Here is a 21695-nt window from a genome sequence, read left to right as displayed (position 1 = left end):
CTGATCTTACTCTCTTTCTCCTTCTCCCTTCCCTTGGGGAGACATAAGCAACATTTATCCTCTCCTCGGACAGCCACAAGCCAAGGTGTGGTTCTTCCAGAGTTCTCTCTGGGGAACCAGTGAGTTTATTGGCTTCCTTACACAGCAGTAAGTGAGGGGGCACAGGCAAGAACATGGATGACTTTAAAGTAGTCACACTCAACATGGATGATCACACCCTTGGCCATGTAGATGGAGACTCTGTCCCATTTCCTTTCCTATTTATATGCCTGAGTCCTTCCCAGAGACTCCCAGGCCATGTGCAACTAGGGCAGAATTGCACACATACAACTGGTTAGAAGGGTGATTGGATGCTTAAGAGTTCTATGACTCCTTGCCCCCTCCATCCAGGACAGAGCTCGACAGTCGGCAAGCCCAGCTATGATGATCTTTGGTGAGCAGGCCTAGCCAAACTCCTAAAGATGGTAGCAGTTTGGCTCAGAGGATAGTCCTGTATAATGGTCCCCTTCCACTTCAATGACTTCAGAAGGGACCATTGCTGGGGCTGGAGGGGTGAGATTGGGCACTTTGCTGCAGAAGACAGATTTTCATCTTTTTTATTGGTTTTTGTTTTATTGAAATGGGGTCTTGCTTTGGCAGCCAGCCTGGCCTAGAACTCACGATGATCCTCTTGCCTTAGCCTCTAGAGGAACTGGGAGTATAGGCATGTGCTATACTCTGTGTGTGTGTGTGTGTGTGTGTGTGTGTGTGTGTGTGTGTGTGTTGCTAGGCATTGAATCCACAGCCTTTTGCATGTTAGTTAAGCACACAACTACAGGGCCATATATGGGCTTGTTTTATGCCCCCAACGCCCTCCAAGATATTATTATGTAGCCCTGGCTGACCTGGAAATCCCTGTGTAGACCAGACTGGCCACAAACTGCCTTTGCCTCCCAAGTGCCAGGATTAAACACCACACTCAGCCCTTAAGATTTGTTTTGTTTTTAATTTTTAATACATTAAAATTTATTTTGTGCATATATTTGTATATGTGTGGATATGCACTGCCAGAGGACATGTATTTCCAAACTCTGAGACAGCTTTTAGTTTGTTTTCTCCTTCCACCATGGAGTCCCAGGAGTAGAACTCCAGAGGGAAGGTCGTCAGGTACCCTATTCACAGAGCCATCCTACAGCCTCTTATTTTTATTTTTAAAGATTTTATTTATTTATTTTATGTATATGAGTGCTCTATCTGCATGTACACCTGTAGGCCAAAAGATGGCATTAGAGGGTATAGATGGTTGTGAGCCACCATGTCGTTGTTGGGAATTGAACTCAGGACCTCTGGAAGAGCAGACAGTGCTCTTAACCATTGAGCCATCTCTCTAGCCCTCTTATTTTTATTTTTAGACTTATGTGAATGTATGTATGTCTGTGTGAGTTTGTGCATATAAACATTTGCTGATGAAATTGAGATGAAGGCATCAAATCCTGTGGTACTGGAGTTACGCACAGCTGTAAGTAACTCAGATGGGTGTTGAGAACCAAACTAGTCCTCTGCAAGAACAGAATGTGCTCTTGGTTGCTAAGCTGTCTTAACACCCCCCCCCCGCAGTTTTATCTTTTTAATGGCTGAATAGTACTCCATTATATGTGCTTTTAAATTCTGCCTACTGATTTACTAGGTAAGTTATTGTCAAGAATTGAAAATATTTGTGTGGATTTTTCTAATGAAAATTCTAAGAAGTAATTTCAAAAATAATGACAACTTGAAGTTTAAAGACCACTGTTTCAGCAAAAAAAGGAAATAATCACGAAAGCAGATGATCATTTTTCCAGTGCCCAGTTTCAGAAAAAGGGGGAGGCAGTACCAGGACGGTAGTGCTTAGGCAGAGGCCCCAGGAAGGCATAATCACTGCTCATGTGCCTGATGAGTTTTAACACGTCTGAAGGTTTCTGTAAACAGAAAAGTGAGTTTGAGATGCCCTGGGTTTTGGTGTGCTGGGGTTCCCTTGTAACTGAATTGGGGTCTGCATTAGCAGTGAGGTTAAGGAGGGGTATAGCTTTCCTAGATAATCATAGAGTGGCCTGTGGAAGATACAGAGATTGCATGTGTGTCTCCTGTTCCCTAGTATATTTTTAACAGGTGTTCATATGTTCGTGACTCTTGAGCAAACTCTTGACATCATGATCTTAACAGGAATTAACCAGGTAAAAAGGTAATTACTAATTTTGAACATTAGAAATTGTACTAAAAAGGAAAAAACAATGGTAGTATTGAATATCAGTTTGTCAAAACCTGTGATGATGCTTGAGAAGCATGCGGCCAGACATGTGGCGTGTGTGCATGCGCACTTGGTAGATGGCCAGTCGGAGGCGAGTCCTACCTTCCAGAGGAGTGGCCAGTGCAGTGCCGGCAAACCTCAAAAGGCAGGTAGGAACGAGACGAGTGGTGAGTGGCGTTCTGAGTGGTGCCTTTAGGAGGCTAGAAATTGGGGGCACAGGGAGGAGTGAAACATTTCAAAGCAAGCACCACCTGACTTCATTCAGCCTCTGCAAATTCAGGTTGAGTTAAAAATAAAAGGCAAAATTTAAGAAACATGACAGCACACCTGTAATCCCCAGCACTCTGGGAGGCAGAGTCAAGCAGAGTAAGGCCAGGACAGCCCAGGCTACACAGAGAAACCCTGTCTCCAAAAACAAACACACACACACACACACACACACACACACACACACACACACACACACACACACACAGGAAAATAAAAAAATAAAGAAAACATGACAGGCAGGAGCCCTTGTGAGGAGTACCATGGAGTTGTTTACTAGATTGTCAGCATTCTTTTTAAAGGATGCTGGCAGGAGGGCATGGTTGGGGAATTCTTTGTTGCTTCCCAAGCTACACAATCAGGAAGGGTTTGGGGTGGAAAAGCTGCTGCAGGGTATCGATCATGCCGAGCAGAGCCAGTGCTCCCTCCAGCCAACTTGCTTCCTTGGCGCCGTTTGCCGAGAAGGATCCCAAGTGGTTTCACCTAGTGGCTAGACAAGGCTGCCGCTATGGTGCCAGGAGCCTCAGGAATACTCAGGCTTTTCTGTCTGTCCCCACTACCCCCCGTCCCCCCCTTGTGTTAAAGGAGATTGCCTTGATGCCCACTTTGTGAGAAGCAAATGACTCAGTGCACTCACTGACTTAACATGGAGTCTGGTGTGTCTGTTAGAAACTCAAGCCAAGGTTCGGAAGGGTGTTTGACACCTCTTCTGTTTTGTTAAGCTCTTACTTTGAAACAAGTGAAAGGACAACAATAACAAAAACATCCTACAGGAAAGTGGTGAAGACAATTGAAGACTTCCTATGTCTCTGTGCTTTGCTTCTCCTTCCAGGCAGATAAAGTGTTGCAGTGGGTCCAAGCATGAAAATGGGCAAACTATTCATTTCAGAATAATCTCAGTTTTCAATTTTATTTTTTATTATTTTTAAGAAGTGTGTGTGCACGCATGTCAGATCCCCCTGAAGCTGGTGTTGTAGGCAGCTGTGAGCTGCCAGCTTTGGGTGCTGGAAATCAGATGAGCAGGGAGCCCTCTGGAAGAACGTGTCCCAGATCTCACCTCTGTAGAGTGGTTCCATGCTGTAGGCCCATTATTAAGTACCTGTTTCAGTGTCCTGTGTAAAGCAGGGTTTTTGTCCCACACAGGATCCACTGAAACCCCCTCAGTTCCATTCATTTAGTCTCTTCTGGAGCAATTCCTCAGCCACTCTTTCCTAGCTTTAACATCTTGGGTTTTGTTTTGTTTATTGAAACATGGTCTCCGTAAGTTGCCCATGCTGGCCTCAAAACCCTGACTCTGCCTCCGGAGCGCTGGGACTGCAGGACATGCACCATTACACCCTTAACATTGGCCTTTTGGAAGCGTCCTTAGGCTGCTCACTCATGTTGGGAATGCTCTCAGGATTTGGGGTGCTGGGGTTTCTTTGTGATTGATGTGGAGTCTGCTTTAGCAGTGAGGTTGAGGCGAGGGCATTGTTTTCCCATGTAGTCATTGACTGACCTGTGAGAGAAACAGAGCTTGCACAGGTGCCTCCTGTTTCCCAGCATATTTCTAACAGACGTTTCTGTGTTTATTGATCATCAGCTCTTGACCACACTCCCAAAGTTCAGCTGCAGGTGAGACTCTGGAGGTGGTTTGGAGGCTGCTGGTGGAAAACAGCATTGAGAAAGAAACATTGATTTTTTTTTTTTTAAATCAAGGAGTATTTATTCCATCTGGGACACAGATGTTCTTTCCAGGTTTAAAGTCTGAAAAAGCCAAATTCATGCGTTCATTTGCACAGTAATTACTATTGAGTGCTCACTGCATGTGAGGTGCCAGGGATGAATAGTAAAAATAAAAGTCAAATCTCTTCTTGGACTTTTGTTCTCATAGTGGTAGGGGGGACAGTAGACAAAGGAGGGTCATGGAACCCTACCAGGCTGCCAAGCTGGCCTGAAACCCAACAGAAACAAAGAAGCAGTGGGAACTGCTACACCAAGCCTAGAGGGGCACTTGTCAGTGCAGTGTTCGGTGGCCCAATAGTGGGCCTCTGTGGCTGCAACAGAGGCAGCAGGAAAGAGGCCCTAGCCTCACATTAGCGTGTGTGTGTGTGTGTGTGTGTGCGCATGCGTGTTTGCGTGCGCGTGCAAGGGCCGGTGTTCCACTGGCTTCTGAGGAAAGAGGGTCAAAGATTCTGGAGTTTCTCAGTGCTGAGGTGGGTGGAGGGCAGTAGAGGGCTGGCTTGGGAAGATTCCTATCTCCCTGCACCCTGGGTGGCTGGGCCAGATCCCTGACAAGCCTGGACAGACCAGGGCTTGCTCTCTGGAACAGCCAGGAGCCCCAGGCTATATGCCCAGGGCTATGTGTCCCCTGCCAGCAGAGTCAGGCTGTTTTCTAGTGTCAACCTCACCTTTGTTCCAGGATCTCTCCCCAACTTTCACAGAGTTCACTTGCCAAGGCTCGTCTCTCTCCAGTTCAGGCAACTGACAGCACAACACAAACAAAGGTAGACAGACACTGGTTGTCAGTGCAGCACTTCTGTGTGTGTGAGAAAGTTCCTAAATGCCTTCCACCCACTAACTCCTGTAGGTCTCATTCCAACACTTCAGGGACAGTGCTGTCGTCACCCTCAAGCTATGTAGGTGAGGAGAATGAAGCAACAGAGAGGGTTGGCCACTTGCCCTTGATCACATAGCTAGTGAATGCAGACTCAGGGTGTACACCCAGCTACCTGGCCCCAGACCTCTAGTCTCATCCTCTACCTTGATTACAGATGTTGTGTCTGGCAATTTCTCTTGCGGCCCCTGCAAGTTCCAGGGTGGTGCCCTTCAGGCGGTTCCAGGCAGTCTCTTGTCTTTTGAAATTTATGTGTTTGGTGTCTGACTGTGGGTTGGTTATTAGAGTCATGGAGAGTGAAAAGCAAGTCTTTTGTTCCAGAAGGTTGTGAGTTTTTGTGCCTTATTTTCAGCGTCAGGAGCAGAGAATTGGCTGATTGGTGATCCAGAGGGGAGGACATGCTTTACTGAATGCTAACAAAAGCTGAGAGGCAGCAGATGGGGTCACCATGTATCAGGAAAGGATCTGAGCATATGCCCAGGGTCACCCAGCAGAAAAGGTAAACCCAAACTCAGGTCTCCCCCCACATTGCTTCCCTGTCCCAGAGCTGATGGGATGGGATACTTTGTGCTCACTGGTGTGTCACTTGCCTGTGTTGACCTGGCTTTAGAAAAACTGGGCTGCAGTCTTGAAAGAGTACCAATTTTAGGCTAAGGCGGCCTTTGTTCCAGTCTTGCCTCTGCTGTGTCTCCAGCATCACACTGGATGAGCTTTGAATTCCTGCCTCTCGCTTTCCTTATTAACAAAAGTGCAACAGAACCGTCTGCATCCTCAGACCCACTGTGAAAGTGCAGGCTGCTGGTTCGCAGCCGGGTGCTGATATATGGATGGAATGGTAGTCCATGGAAGAGCATACCTGAGTCCTACAAGAGGGGGCATGCGGGGCTCTTCAGAAACATCTAGCCGATTTTGCAATGCCAAAATCTTTGTTGAAACACCAGCTATGCCATATGCCATTGACAATAGTAGGAAGGACTTAACTGTAGCCAGGTGATGCTAGACCAGAGCATTCGAATATAGTCTGCTCAGGAAAATTACAGGATCCTCCCTCCAAGACAAGGTTTCTCTGTGTAGCAGTCCTGGCTGTCTTGGAACTCACCATGTAGCCCAGACCTGGCCTCAAACTCACAGAGATCGCCTGGCCTGTGTCTGCTTCCCAAGTGTTGGCATTAAAGGTGTGAGCACCTTCACACCTGGCTCAGGGTTTGTTGCTAATTAAAACTGCTATTCTTGGATGTAATTCCAGCACTTGGGAGACAAAGACAGGATCTTCTCAAGTTCAGCTCCAGCCTGATTTGCATAGTGATGTCTAGGCCAGCCTGGGCTACAGGGTGAGACTATAGCAATGAAACAGACACAAATATAAACAAACACTGTCCTACTTAGTGTTGCTATGCTGTGATGGAACACCATGACCAAAAACACGTTGGTGAGGAAAAGAGTTATTTGGCTTTTACACTTCCACAGCACTCATCCAAGGAAGTCAGAGCAGGAACCTGGAGGCAGGAGCAAAGGCCATGAAGGGTGCTGCTTATTGGCTTGCTCCTCATGGCTTGGTCAGCCTGATTTCTTATAGAACCCAGGACCACCATCTCAGGGCAGTACCACCTGGGCCCTTCCCCATCAATCACTAATTAAGAAAATGCTCTACAGCTGACTTTTAATCCCTACCACCACCACCACCACCCCCACACAGAGTTTGTCTGTGTAGACTTGGCTGTCCTGGACTCACTTTGTAAAGACCACGCTGGCCTCGAACTCACAGAGATCCACCTGCCTCTGCCTCCCAGAGTGCTGAGATTACCTCCCACCTGGGAGCACCTCACCTGGCTTTACAAACAGATCTTATGGAGGCATTTTCTCAATTGATGTTTCCTCCTTTCAGATGACTCTAACTTGTGTCAAGATGACAGGAGACTATCTAGCATAATTGATGCCTGGCCAACTTGACACACAACATACGCATCACTGTTAAGCTATGACCTTTCCTTTCTTGTTCATCCCCAAGATCACATATTAGTAACACTGCAATATGAACTATTTTACAAACTAAAAAATCTCACAGCTTTTACAAATACAAACATTTTAAAAATTCCAAAGGACATTTTGGAAATCTCTGCAGACATCTGGTTGCTATAGAACACTAGTATCCAAGCTGAGGCTAGGCTGCTGCTGCAGTAGAGATCCTGCAGGACACCGCACTGTAGAGCCATCCAAGCCAAAGTATTGATAGTGCCTCCTGAGAAACCTGGATTCAACATCTACCACTTTGTTTACTTATTTGTGTTGCCATATTGTGTGTGTTGAGGTCAGAGACCAGCTTGCAAGAGTTGTTTTTTTCCATCTACCATGTGGGTCCCAGGGTTTAAACTCAAGGCCATGTGGCCTTTAACCCTGAGCCATCTCATCAGTACCCCACCCAGTGCTTTTGAAGTGTTTATAAGCAGAAGACATTGTTCTAAGTGCTTCTCGGGTAATTAACACACTTCTTCTTCCAGTATTATGACATAAGAGCTGTTGCTGTCTTCATTTGGTAGATGGGGAAGTCAGCACACAGAACTTAAGTAACTGGACCAAATTCCAGGTGGTGGTGGTGGGGACAGTCCTACTCAGAGTGAATGAGGAGCAGACAGAGGCAGGCCTTGAGCCCAAACAACCTGGCTCCAGAGTTCACACGGAGCCACCAAGCTATGCTGTACTACCTCTCCTAAAGGGAGCCACTGGGCTTCAAGCTACAATTCCTGCTTTGCATTCAGAAAGCCATATAACTAGACATGTCCGTATAAGAAGTAAGAAACCTTTGGTCACTGTGCCTGGAACATGAAGGTCAGGGGTGGCTGTAGTTAATTTCATGAGGGACCAGAAAGTCATCATCAAAAGCTTTGTCCTGACAGGAATGTGGCTCAGCTCATGAAGGCAATGATCTTACTAGTCAGGCCATGCTGTATCATTGTAGATGTGAAGACAACCGTGGTGTACCCTGCCACAGAGAAACACCTTCAAAAATACATGCGCCAGGACCTCCGCCTGATCCGAGAGACTGGAGAGGACTACAGGAGCATCACCTTACCCCATCTGGAGTCTCAGAGCCTCAGCATCCAGGTGACTAACTGCCAGGGCTCATGAACTGTTAATCCTGTAGCTGGCTTCTCTTCTTCCAAGCACTTGTTGGGGTCATCCCAGAGATAGTACACAATTAACCTGAAGGCCTGAGCAGTATGTGTGACTGTGAGCCTGCAAAATGGAACTTGGATGGAGCCTTTTGGTGTGTGCTGGTTGCCATTTTATTCAGTCAGGGCAGGCTTTGTGGGCCCTTTATGAAGTACTAGGCATGCCACCCTAAGAAATCCATCCCACTAGAGAACTTTTATCTGCTCTGGGATAGCCCTGTCTTGTCTCTTCACTAAAGATCTATGAATGGGTAAAAGCCTTCTGGTGGGTTAGGTGATCTGGATACAGCCTCGTATCCCTAGTCTTTCTTGTAGCACTCCAGCATGCAGGAGACAAGTCTTAGAGCAAAAATTTACCTGTCATTTACTCCCTTCAGATATTTCTACAGCAGACTGTACAATGGTCCCCAGTGTGTGTTTGGTATAGACCTGTGTATATAGGATGACAGAGTGTTCTGCCGGAGCCAGATGCAGGATGCTTAGCTCAGATATCCTGGCAGTTCTTTGGGTTTAGGCCCAGTGCCAACTAGAGCCTGTGCCCGGAATTGGCCCCATGTGGATATTCACAGTTAAATATGATTGACACATATTGATGAGTCACTTCCTTGCCCACTCACTGGCACTCACTGGTTCCTTCTCATTCTCGCTCACTCATGTTGGGCCTTTTTTTTTTTTTTTTTACTACCCTTTCCATATTCGGGTACATGGTGGAGACTCTCATGCTTACAGCCGTTCCTCCTGAGTTCAGAAGAAAGGTGGACACCGGGTGTGAGGTGAGGGTCTAGCAGGTGTAACAGAGAGAAATAAGGAAGGGGAGATTGTCAGGGCCTGGGGAAAGCTGTTCCCCTGGGAAAGTGGTATGCTGATGCTGACCCCCTAGGGCATAAGACCTGGAAGTGCAGTCATTGCCACTCGGCTCTTTTGGCTCTTTTGGCTCGGGATCACCTATGTTCTCTCCTTTTTAACATTTGAGACAGAGTGTCCTAGTTTCATTTCAGTTGCTGTGATTAAAATATCCTGATAAAGAGCAACCTGGAGTGGGGCCTTATTTTAGCTCACAAGTCCAGAACCACAGCTCCCCACCGTTCATGACTGTGGGGAAGACACAGTGTCAGGAACGGAGACAACCTGGTCACCCCACATCCACAGTTCAATGAATACGTGCTTAGTGCTCAGCCAGCTTTCTCTGCGTGTACTCAGCCCAGGGCCCCAATCCAGGCAATGAGGCCGCCCACATTCAGGCTGGATCTTTCCACATCCGCTAAGTCAACTAAGACAATGCCCTATAGTAGTGGTTCTCAGCCTTCCTACCGCTGTGACCCTTTAATGCAGTTCTTCGTGTTGTGGTGACCCCAGCCATCATTGCTACTTCATAACTGTAACTTTGCTACTGTAATGGATCATAGAGTAAATATCTGGCATGCAGGATATCTGACAGGTGACCCCTGTGAAAGGGTCATTCAGCTCCCAAAGGGGTTGTGACCCACAGGTTGAGAAGCACTGCCAAACAGGCGTGCCTGCAACCTGATCTAGCAAGCTAGCTTTCATTGAGACGTTCTCTTCCCAGGTGATCAAGTTGTGTTTAGTTGACAATTAAAACCAACCATCATATAGTCTCAAGTAGCCCAGGCTGGCCTCAAACTCACTGTAGCAGAAGATGCCCCTACTGCACCAGTCCCCCAGATACTAGGGCCATAGATGTATGTCACTACACTCAGTTCATGTGATAGTGGGATTCAACATGGGGGAGAGGGGTAGGCACATGGATCCTAGGCAAGTACTCCCCTGCCCCTTTCTTTTTTAAAAATGCTCTGACATTTGTTCTGTCTTCTGAGTACAAAAGAAGTCTCTCTCTCCATTCCTAGATAACTTCTGTGTAGGATCCTTGAGGGACCTTTTGGGGGCTGTTTGTACATATCTGGGATTCAAGAGAGAGGAGGCCCTTGCCTAGCTGATGTGAGTCCTTACTGTGAACCATTACCCAGGTCTACTTGTGAACAAAAGTAATTCAGCAGAGCTCCTGTCTCCCAGATCTTGATTGACAGAAATTTCTAGCATAATTGGCAGCAGACTCTGTATTTGTGACTGTCTGCTGTGTTCGAGGCCCTGTGCAGGGCTTTAAGGAGACTCCCAGCTGACAAGCTCTTGCTAATATCCAAAATCTCTTCAGGAAGATGGACGTGCAGATAGGCAGTTATGATCATGAGACGGGTGGAGGACATGCAGATAGGCAGTTGTGATCATGACATGGGTGGAGGACATGCAGATAGGCAGTTGTGATCATGACACGGGTGGAGGACATGCAGATAGGCAGTTGTGATCATGACACGGGTGGACTATGTGAGCATAGTGGTGTGGTGAGAGGGACCAGTGCAGACATGGGTCATAGAGACGGACTTCTCCCCTTGAGTCTTAGACCATATGTAGACAAGACAGAGGGAAGAACAGGTCCAAAGGTTCAGTATTGGTGTGAGTAGTCACTGGCAACACGAGGCTCAGTGGGAACAGCCCTGAGTGGCCTGGAGGAGGTCTGTGGACTGTGTTCAGGAGACTGGAAGTTCACAAGCACTTGGGGGACATTCTTAAAAACAGCAGCAAGAGACTCTGTTTTGTATCCACTGTCTGGCCCTTCAAGGACTGAAACGGAGGCATGTGCGTTTTGTTTTCTTAATGAAACTTTTTACATCTTATCCATTTTGTTATGTATGTGGGTGTGCATGTATTCATGCACCATAGTGTGCAGGTGGAGATAAGAGGACTTCTTATGGATTTTGGGGATCAGACTCAGGTTATCAAGCTCGGCAGTAAAGTGCCTTTATCTATAAGCCATCTTGACAGTCCCACATGTACATTTAAAAATGTATGCTATTGGGGCTGGAAAGATAGCTCAGTGGTTAAGAGCACTGGCTATTGTTCCAGAGGTCCTGTGTTCAGGGCCCAGTAACCACATGGTGGCTCACAACCATCTATAATGAGATCCTCTTCTGTCATACACTTGTGGAGGTCAGAGGTTGATGTTGGACGTCTACCTCCGTCATTCTCCACTTTATTTACTAAGTTGAGAGCATGCAGATCCAGCCAGCCTGGCTAGCCGGCTTGCCCTGGGAGCTCCCTGTCTCTGTCTCCTGAGCACTAAGATAGATTACTAGCAGTGGCTTTTTTATGTCGCTCCTAGGGATCTGAACTCAGGTTGGCCCATTTGCTTGTGTGGCAGGTGCTTCATCTCTTGAGCCATTTTTCCATCCCTAAATATCTGATGTTTCTAAGGGTGAGATCAAATTTTAACAAGTGCAAATGGAGCAGGATTAGAAACCAGCATGGATCCAAAGCAGAAGGACCCATTCAGGAGGAAGCTGTCAGTGGGTTACAGGGTTCAGAATGGAGATACAGAGAGGAAGGACTGTCGGGTGACCCCGGGTTCTACTGGGGTGGAGCCTTCTTAACAGGCAACATGTTGACCGCTGGGAGAGGGGAACTTATGTGGAAGACAGCATGTTCAGTTTGGGGTTTATTGAGCACATGCTGGGTGCCAGGAACTGCTGTAGGCATTTTACATGCATTACCTCAACTCTTCCCACCAGGCCTTTTGGAAGCAAGACAGAAAAACAGGCTATCTGGTTCCGGTGTCTGGGTTCTTAGCAAGTTACTCTGTCTGGGTCCTCAGATTTGAAGTACTTATAATTTCCTAGCACAAGTTCAGTAAAAGACACAAAATGCAGTGGTGTCTGGACCTGAAGCCTTCAAGATCATCTGGCTAAACGTGTGCATTTGCAAGTTGTCACATCCAGCTTCTGCCTCACGGAGTGTTTGGATTCTCATCCTTCTGGCCAAGAGCAGTGGGGCATCTCCCTTAATCCCTGAGCCGAGGTATCCTTGTCTGGAAATTGTGACTCATAGCTCCTCCCTGTTAGGTTCGTGAGAACTGAGAGGCATCCCGTTTATCCTGTACCCGTTGCTGTTGCCAGCAGAGAAAACGATTTCGAGTGGAGCTGCCATTACCACACACAGATAGTGCGGAGGAATGGGGAAGGAGTGTGCTGTGCAGACACCTGGGCGGCATAGTCCGGAGGGACAGCATGGCCAGAGGAGAAGGGCAGGATGTGTGAGTAGAGTGAAGAACGGAGGGGCCATCGACCTGGACCAGGGTGTCTCCTGGGAGGTCAGGGAGGAAAGAGGACTTAGAAGTCATTGCCAGTGTCACACTGTAGCTCCATGGCTTCTAGAAAGCACAGTCTACCAGGACTGGCTTTTGAGGGCAGTCCTCCCATTCCCTGACCCTGTGTGATTCATGTGAATTCTGTGTGAATTTCGCCCTTTGCTATCTCAGCCTGCCTTCTCTGGGCTGCTGGCCATGAGACTTCCTGTGGATGTCCTGCCCTTGGCCTGGCCTTTCCTAGGAAGCAGGACGTGCTATGCCGAGGCTCCTGGGCTTGGAATTGTTTGAGCTTGCCTGAGCTTCCTCACTCCTGCTTCTTCCTCATCTGCAAATTGGGGATGATGACAACAGGTTTCTGTGGCGCATAGAGCAGCACAAGTATGGGGCAGCTTTAGCTGTCCTCACATATGCGTGTGGCCGCTCAGCCTCCATTAAACTGTCCCATTGTTGCCTCCGCACTGTTGGTGTTCCTTGGGTGCCTCCTTCAAGCAGGCTCTAGGATTGTGCTTTTATGTGCATGCCCTGGTCAAAATCTTCCCCATAAGCCTCATGCACAGAGGCTGTTTTGGGAAAGAAGATTCACTTGCTTGGCCATGGTGGAAGCAAATCAGGGTGGAGCTGAGGAGCTGTCGTGCTCCAGAGCTCCTTCATGCTTTGTGACAGTGCATGCTGCTCTTCAGTGGGAAGTGTGTGCCTCTAGGCAAGGGATAGTCCCAGAGGTGCACCGGGACTTTCCATGGTAGAAGTAGGGGGTCTCCCTCTTTCCTCTGTCTCTGAGAGTCTTGAATCAGCTTTGCTGGCTCTTTTCCCTCTGGCAGCACATGCCCAAAGGTGTCTTTGGTGGCAGAGGAAATGCTTCTGGAAGAATCTTGGCCCACTAGCTTGTGTGTGGCTCAGCCACAGGTACTTTGTGAAGAAGCCATCTCCAAGTTGAAGTGCTCTAGCAGGCCCAGGCATGACAAACATGGCGCTGGCAGACCTTCCTCTTTCCCCTTCCCCCCTCCTTTGTAAACCTCAGATTACATCCCTGAAGCTAGCCACCAAGGTCTGTTCCCTTATGTGGACACTTTCTTATGCCAGAGTCATTCCAAAGGTTGAGCACTAAGGTCAGCTATCAAAGGACTAAAGTTCATCAATCAAAAGCCCCCCTTTTGGCTACCCTAATTAACATGTCTAATTAAAACACACCACCCCATCCTAGCCCATTCACACAGGCCTCCCCTTTTTTTTTCTCTTATAAAAAAATCACACCTGCAGAATCATTTATTGCTGTTTTCTGCCTGAGTCAGAAATCAGCCACTTTACCTATCTTCCTCACTTAATAAAGGAACTGTCTGTGAAAATAGGTGTGTGAGTGTGGTCTGTGCCTAACCTGGGGGTCTATGGGGGAGTCCCCTCTCCTTGTTTTCAAGTTCCTTTACAAGTAAGTGTTCTGCAGACCTGGCTTGTCCTGTAAACTAGTTGTGGGGTCTGCAAACCCTCAGGACTGAAGTATCTCCTTGAGTAATTATGGGGACCCCAGCAGAAGTCCTCTACTCCCTGCCCTCAGGCCAGCCCCCCTGCTGTGGCCTTTGGGGACGCCACCTGTGCCAGTACTTCTTAGAGTAGAGAGAGGCTTGTCACCCCCTCCCTTCTCTGTCCATGAGCTGAATTCCTTCTGAGTTGGAGGAAGAAGAGGAAGTGGTGTGGCCCCAGCTGCTTATTTCACCCCATTTGCAGCAGCTTTGGTTTTGGGATACGGGGCACTCCTGGGTGCACATCGGCCCTCACGGCTGGGGAAATAGCAAAGGACCAAAGGCACCTGGGCTCCTGAGTGCTGTGAGCTCAGGAGCACCTCAGCCTAACCGCCTTCAAGCCTGCCTTCCTCACAGAGGCCCCCAGATGGAACTGTACAGTGAGTGATGTCCTTGGAGTCTCTTCAGGTCTGGGGAAGGGTCCTCCAAAGACTCTGAGCTGCTGATCAGAAGGTAGTAAGAGGGCTGGAAATCCTGTGAGAGTGTCATTGAGACTCCCTGTCTGTGTGACTTCCTGTTTTGCTTTGACTTCTAGGGCTTGTCAGCAAGGTCTGCTGATATATAGCGTATCAAGCAGCTCCAGGTGATGACAGTTCTTCCACACTCACTGGCCTATAGAAGAACCAAAGGTTTTCCTGCCCTGTGGCTGGCTGCCATTAAAGAAAGAAATTCCTGTGCTCTTGTCCTCAAATGATCCATGTATATACAGCGTTCCCCCTACCTCGGTGGGCACTGGAGAGGTTCATATAGGAGCAAGGGTGGGGTATATATGTCTGTATGGACCAGGAGAAACCTAAAGGGCCCAGCTGTGTCTGAGCTCAGAGGCCTGTTTGATGACAGTGATAACCAGGAAATGAAGAGTTTTCCAAAGCCAGTGATTGTCCATCTGGAGTTGGTGGCCTTTCATAGCTGGACCATTTCCCTTGGAAGGTCCCAGTCAGTAGAAGTGGCTTCGTAAACTCCTTTCTTTCCTTCTAGTGGGTATATAACATTCTTGACAAGAAGGCTGAAGCTGACCGGATTGTTTATGAGAACCCAGATCCTTCTGATGGCTTTGTCCTCATTCCAGACCTCAAGTGGAACCAGCAGCAGGTAAAGACCAGGCGTGGGAGCACTCTAGCCTCTAAGCTCCCAGGCACTGCAGCCTCTGAGCTGCCACCACCATGCTGCTGGCCTGTCTCTGGAGGCCCGCCTCCCTTACATCACTAATTACTGTTACCCAGCAAGAAATGGCAATTGCTTTTGCTTCCATGGGTCAACCTAAAGCCTTTGCTGGCTCTGCTCTTAGCCAAAAGGTATCATGGGGTGATGTTTGCCTGCCTCCATGGCTGCAGACAAAGTTCTCTGTCCCCCCAGGCAGCCCTGCACCTGGAAATTCTGAGTTAAAGCCCAGTTAGTCATGGGAAATAAGTGTGGACAGGAAGAACTTCCTTCTGAAACTGTTGAGGATTGAAATGCTCATGACTGCAGGTAGATTACAGTCTAGGGATGGAGGAGAGATATAGACAGACTTGTACACAGCCCTGAATATGCCCGAGCCCAAGGCATAGAGAACAGAAATCATGAACCATCTGACCCAGGCCTATCAGGAGCCCTTCTGGCCTACCAGTACAGCGGCCTGTCCTCTGTGAGATGCGAAAGGATTTGGAAAGTGGCTGCAACTCCTTGCTTCAGGAGTAGCAGTGAAGAAGCCAAGGTAAGTGTTTCACCTTGCTTGATAGTGAGGGTTGGCCCTTCCTAGCCTTTCCTTAGTTGTGTGTGAATAGTGCCATGTTTTATTCAGTGCCTCAACTCCTTGGCTTATGACAACAGAGAACGCCATTGCTCCTTTAGAAGTTGGCAGCTTCCCCAGCAGTAAGATGGGTCATATCTGAGCTTCTGGTTCTTGTAGTGGGGTCAGGGTCAAGGGAAAGATCAAGGAGATGGAAAAACTGGAAAAACTGCAATTTTGAGGAGCATTCCTGGCTCCCTTGAGTATTGTTCACCACCCCCACTTCCCCAGGAACATACTGTTCTTCCTCTCTGCTCCTGTCTCTTTCTGCTGAGGATCAACCCTCAGATGCTAAGCATATTAGGCAAAAGCTCTAGTCATGAGCTATCTCTCTAGCCTTTGCAATATGTATTTAGCCAGGCGCGGTGTAATCCCAGCATTCTGGGAGGCAGAAGCAGGCGGATTTCTGAGTTTGAGGCCAGCCTCATCTACAAAGAGAGTCCAGGACAGCCAAGGCTACACAGAGAAACCTTGTCCCAAAAACTAACAAAAAAGCATGTATTTATAGTCCCCAAACTGGTGGCCCTGGGTATATTCATTTCATGCATTCAATAAGTATGTGGCAGGTGTCTAGTATTTTCTAGAGGTTATGCCTTCCGCGGTCATGCTTCTCCTACTCCTTGCTTTGATGATAAAGTTTGGCTCTGTAGCCCAGGCTATCCTCAAACTTCTGATCCCCAGCCTTCCTAGATGTGTGCCACCGAACCTGACTTCCTCAGTTCTATTAAGAGATTACCTGTATGTTCTTTTGTGGTTCCTTTTATGTTGGTACCATGTGCCTGTGATTAAAATAGATCTAATACAAAGGCAGTGTAGGAAGAGTAGGTTTCCTCACTCCACACTCCTCAGACCCCCTTCTTCAGAAGCCACTACTGTTATGTCATCTTAGCTTCCAGAAGTAATTTTTATATATTGTGGATATAAATGTGTATGCATGAACACACGTTTTCAGTCCGTACAGCATAAGCTCTTTGGCCCAAAGTTCTCAGGCCAGGAATCCTTTCTTTGAGTCCCTAGAGGCTATGATAAAGCTAATACTTGTGCTGTCCCAGAAAACTTACTTTGATTTTTTTTTTCATCCAGCATTTTTATAAAAAAGTCTCCCTAAGGTGACCAATAAGCCCCCTAATTGAGTATGAGTCACAAGCCTCACCTGTCCTTATCTACCTTTTTCAGCTCATTTTTCTGAGCAAGGAGGATCTTTGGCTACTTGCAGAAAACCTTCCATCATGTCTAATATCAAAGAATGGTTCCTTCTCCTTCTCACCCAACCTGTGAGCTGACATTAAGCGCCAGGCTCCACGCCTCAGTCCATGCCAGTGGAGCAGAGAGAAACTATCTGGTGTGATGTTTGGGATTTGCTCCCTGATACTGAAAATAAAGGCTTTTATTTATTTTGAGTGTCCTGTGACGGTAACACACCCTACAGCCAGATATATGCTCAAAATAAAGCCCTTGTGTTTTCTTTTTTCCCCTTGACTGCTTACTAATGTGAAAGTACACCACCTGGGCACAAGACCTGAAGGGAGGATCCAAAATAGGGCTTGGGATCAAAGAAAGGCCTGATGGACACAGCTCAGACAGCAGCTTTTGGGCACAGCCCAGATTCTTGTAACTCTGGTGGGATGAATGACTGCCACAAAAAGAATGACACACTTGGACAGCAGGCCTCCTGTGGATGCTCTCATTCCCAGTTCTTAAGTTAGGACTCTTGGGGATGTGGCTGCGTGACTCATGGTTCCCAAATCATCTCCCTGAGGAATCTGGCAGGTCAGGCCTCAGGACTAGGGGCTGCTGGATTCTCTCTGGACTTGGCTCCACAGCCTGGCACATGGATGTGATAACCAAGCAAGGCCAAGGTTTGGTGAGCAGGGACGGTGTGGGAGGGGTTTCCGGGCAAGAGAAAGAATTCATTTGCTCTCTGGCACAAGATCTTGTTGACACTGGTTCTTTGCTGTGTTGTGACTCCAGATTTTCAGCCAGGCGCCATTTACAGGAAGGAAGGGCTCTCTGTGAACCACTGAGATAGGAAAAGAGAGAAATAGCTGACAGTAACTGTGGCGCTTATTGCAGACAGACCTAGGGACTCTTTCCCTCTGTGTGGCTCCCCACACCCCTGCATGTACCTTCGACTCCACATACGTTGAGCTGCCAGCCTTTCAGAGCCTTCACTCCAGGTCCTCTGCCTTCCCTCAGAGGACTTTCTGGTCACCCAGCTGGCTGGACTCCCTTTCCTCTTGTGTGTTGATGACTTTGGGGGAAGTAGCTCAGTGGTAGAAGTTGTGATGGGCATGCAGAAGACCCTGGGTTCTGTCCTCAGTACCAAAGAAAAGGAGACCTGCCCTGCTTTTGTTTCATACAACACAAAGACATGCACATGGGTTAAGCTGTAAATTCTTCAGGACAAAGACCTGTGCTTGGCCCTTTCTGAACTTCTCCATCTCTCCCTGTCAACTCTGAAGACATTCGCAGATGATGCATTTTGTTGTTGTTGTTGTTTATAGTTTCTTTTTCTTCCTTTCTTTTCTTTCCCAGTTTCTTCTACTTTTTGAGACAGGGTTTTACTGTGTAGCAGAGTGACCTCGAACCCTCAGTCTTTCTGCTTGAGTGCTGGGATTACAGATGTGTAACACCACACCTAGATCCTTAAGATGTTTTAACAGAAAGAGTACACAAGAAATCCTGTTCTTCAGCTAGTCCTTGGTAGCCAGGGCAGACAGACAGCTATAGTACGTGCTCATCGGTCCTGCTGTAGGGTCTCCTGGATTAGCCTTTTGGGTAGGAGTGCCCTGCCTGGCAGCCTCCTTGCTGAACCTAGCACTGCACTGTTTTTCCTTTGGTCTCTGCACAGCTTGATGACCTGTACTTGATTGCCATTTGCCATCGCCGGGGTATCAGATCACTTCGAGACCTCACTCCCGAGCACCTGCCACTGTTGAGGAACATTCTCCGGGAAGGACAAGTGAGTTGCTTCTCAGTGCAGAAGCCCAAGCTTCTAGCAGATTCCAGTGTGTCCCCTGCCCAGGTCTTTTCCCTCACTTTCCTCAAAGTCTGTCTGGATTTCAGTCATGAATGCTTCTAGAACTCTTAGATTGATTCATAGCTTGTCCTGCCCAGCACTCCAGCTCTACTTCCAATTATCTTTCCTTGCCCCCAGACTTGCCCTCCCCTGCCTTTGTCTGTAGTCCCATGTAGGATACCCCTCTACCCCACAAGTAGACCCCACAGGGTCCCTCCCATCCCAAAATTACCTGTCTTGTTCATGACAACCACCTTGTGCCAGAGGAGTCCCTTGGATGTTGGTCACATGACTTTGACTTGTATATATGCACATACCTTCTTCACCTAGACTGAAGGCTGGCTGAATACTGCAACACTTAATGCTCTGGAGGTTCTTTCTATCTGGGACGTTATAAGACAGGGAAAGGAGCCACCAGGGCAGGAGAGGGTGAGACAAGAGTGACTAGCAGCTTGGGTCTGTGGCCGTGGCCTGCCATTTGAGTCCTAACTGTCTCAGGGTCCTTGAACAGGTCACTTCCTTTGCCTCCGAGCTTCCTCAGGATCTAGTTGGGATGGATCCCTTTTGAAGCTACCACTGTATGAGCTGAGCCTCAGCCTTTTTTTTTTTTTTTTTTTTTTTTTTTTTTGATTATGTAAAGACACCTGTCCTGCCAGGGACCAACAATCACATAGGTACCTAGCCAGGATGCCCTCTTACTTTTCCAGGACAGTATTGGGGTACACACTAGATACTGCCCCCCATACCCTTGTACCCTAACTACCTTCTCCTCTTGGTGCCTTCCTCTGCCTTTTCCTTTTTGGAGCCACTAGTTTCTCAAGAAGTAGCCTTTGGGTACTCTCAGTGGCACAGCATGGTCTCACTTCCCTGCCCCGGCAGTTTTGGCGGCTTGCCCTGCCCATCAGCCCTGCTTATCCCAGAAAACCCTCCAGTCCACCCTGCTGCTGTGTTTTTCCAATGGTAGCACCAAAGGCAGAGTATGATTTGGGGTTAAATTTTGAGCCCACAGGGGCCTGAGTCTTTTTTCCCTCTGACAGAGCTGTGGGGTTGGTAGACCACTTCCTGTCTCCAACCACTTCCTTGCTCTCTGAGCAAGGTGGACCTGGGGAAAGGAGCCAGGGCCAACTTCAGTGCTTTCTTCTTTTACACGGAGCTCTGCTGGGGTCTGAGAGCCCTTCCTGAAACCCCTCCCTGTGTCCCTTTTACCAAGTTGCTAGCCCAGCCCCATCTCCACAGCCTTATTGCCTACTTTAGGATTGTTCAGGTGCTGCAGGTCCCCAGCCTTGGGACCCTGGGCCGACCTTAGGATCTGGGACTTCCTAGACTGCCAAAGGAAGAAGCCCATGTTTTCTGGAACTTGGAGTGACTCAGGGCCATCTCCACTGAGGAATGTCTCAGCTTGGCTGTGTCACCATGTTTGCCAGTTTCTTAGAGAGACCAGGATCTAAGGCAGACAGGGCAGAGAGCTGGTTGGAGGGTTTATAGCCATCCCAGGCCAGCTGGTGCCAGGATGTAATGACCCAGTTGGGGAGGTCAGAGGTTGGGGTACTGGCTCCTTGGCAAGGTGATGACCCTTTTGTCACTGTCATTCCTTACCAGGAAGCCATCCTGAAGCGCTACCAGGTGACAGGAGACCGTCTGCGCGTGTACCTACACTACCTGCCTTCTTACTACCACCTGCACGTGCACTTCACTGCCCTGGGCTTCGAGGCCCCCGGCTCAGGTGTGGAACGGGCACACCTGCTGGCTGAAGTGATCGAGAACCTAGAGTGTGACCCCAAGCACTATCAGCAGCGCACTCTTACGTTTGCCCTCAGGATGGATGACCCCCTGCTCCAGCTCCTGCAGAAGACCCAGCAAACCTGAGTCGCTGAAGAGAGGGGAACAAGTGGGCCAGGCCTCGGGTAGTGCGGCCTTGGTCTTTATTTCTGAGGGATTTTCCTAAACTGTATTTTGTAGTTGTGTGGCCTTTCAGCAAAGGTCAAGTGTAAGATGTGTTTTGTACTGGTTTACTCCTCACATGAGAATAAACTACTTTCTTATTGGTGAGGACTAATGGTGTAGCCTGGTGGGGTGGTAGGGAAAATGACAAGTGGTAGGGAAGGTGAGTGGGCAGATCTGCTGGGGACATCTTGGAAAAGGTGCAAAGTTTCAGGGTGTCATCACGGCTAGTGAGTCACAGCTTCCTGGCAGGTTTGAAGACTTCTTCCACTTCCCCACGCTTTTTGTACCTGTTGATTTCCTTGTCTTAAGTCTACACGGCTGCTCACACACTCCTTCTAACTCGACTGCCATGTTTCTCTCTCCCTCCACTTTAATGCCCATCCTTAAAACCAAATTCATAAACATTTCCGGAAATAGTCTGTGGAGGCCTTAGATGCCACTTCCTTCTTCCCTCCCTAGTAATGAGGTTACACCCTGCATGTGCGTCAAGGCTGTTGATATAGTTGATGAGGGGACTATGGATAGATGCCTGGAATTGGGAGTGTTTTCCTGAGAATCAGATGATGAAACCCCCAAAGCCTGCCTTTGCTTCTGTAATTTGGTCCGCAGAACCCTGTCCTTGATGTTGTTATCTAGGCAGAAAGACAAAACAAATTCATATGGGGCAGCCAGGAAGTTCAAAACACTATCAGGGCAGAAGGGCCTGGCTGCAGTGGAGGGGCTCACGACCACAGTCTGACCAGCACTTTGCTTCACAGAATCTTGAGGCCAGGAATGGACTTCAGGGTATCAGAGGCTGATGACCAGCCATGGAGCTGGCAGGAGCCTACCTCAGGAGAGTGACATCGGCCACTGTCCCACAGAACAGGGCCACAGGGAGCACCATGAGGTCACTGTCCAGCACAAAGGACAATTGTCTATCTGTATAGCATCCTGCAGAATGGAGCTGGTGTTTACTCTTGGGCAGGGGAAGGCTAAAGATACTGTGCCCT

General features: G+C 48.2%; 1 protein-coding gene across 1 annotated transcript in view; it reads left to right on the top strand.

Annotated features, from left to right (window-relative positions):
* Positions 1 to 20808, top strand: part of DCPS (decapping enzyme, scavenger) — a 50516-nt gene extending 29708 nt beyond the window's left edge. The window contains exons 3-6 of the mRNA XM_084783574.1: positions 8086 to 8231; positions 14948 to 15061; positions 18592 to 18702; positions 20359 to 20808. Of these exons, the coding sequence (XP_084639700.1) occupies positions 8086 to 8231; positions 14948 to 15061; positions 18592 to 18702; positions 20359 to 20625 (638 nt within the window). The 3' untranslated portion in view covers positions 20626 to 20808. The remainder of the gene's footprint in view (positions 1 to 8085; positions 8232 to 14947; positions 15062 to 18591; positions 18703 to 20358) is intronic.
* The last annotated feature ends 887 nt before the right edge of the window (positions 20809 to 21695 follow it).

The sequence above is a fragment of the Acomys minous genome (genome assembly GCF_964271855.1).
Source record: "Acomys minous genome assembly, chromosome: 5".
Classification (NCBI taxonomy): domain Eukaryota; kingdom Metazoa; phylum Chordata; class Mammalia; order Rodentia; family Muridae; genus Acomys; species Acomys minous.
The sequence above is the reverse complement of the archived record's forward strand: the minus strand, read 5'-3'. Positions and strand labels throughout refer to the sequence as shown.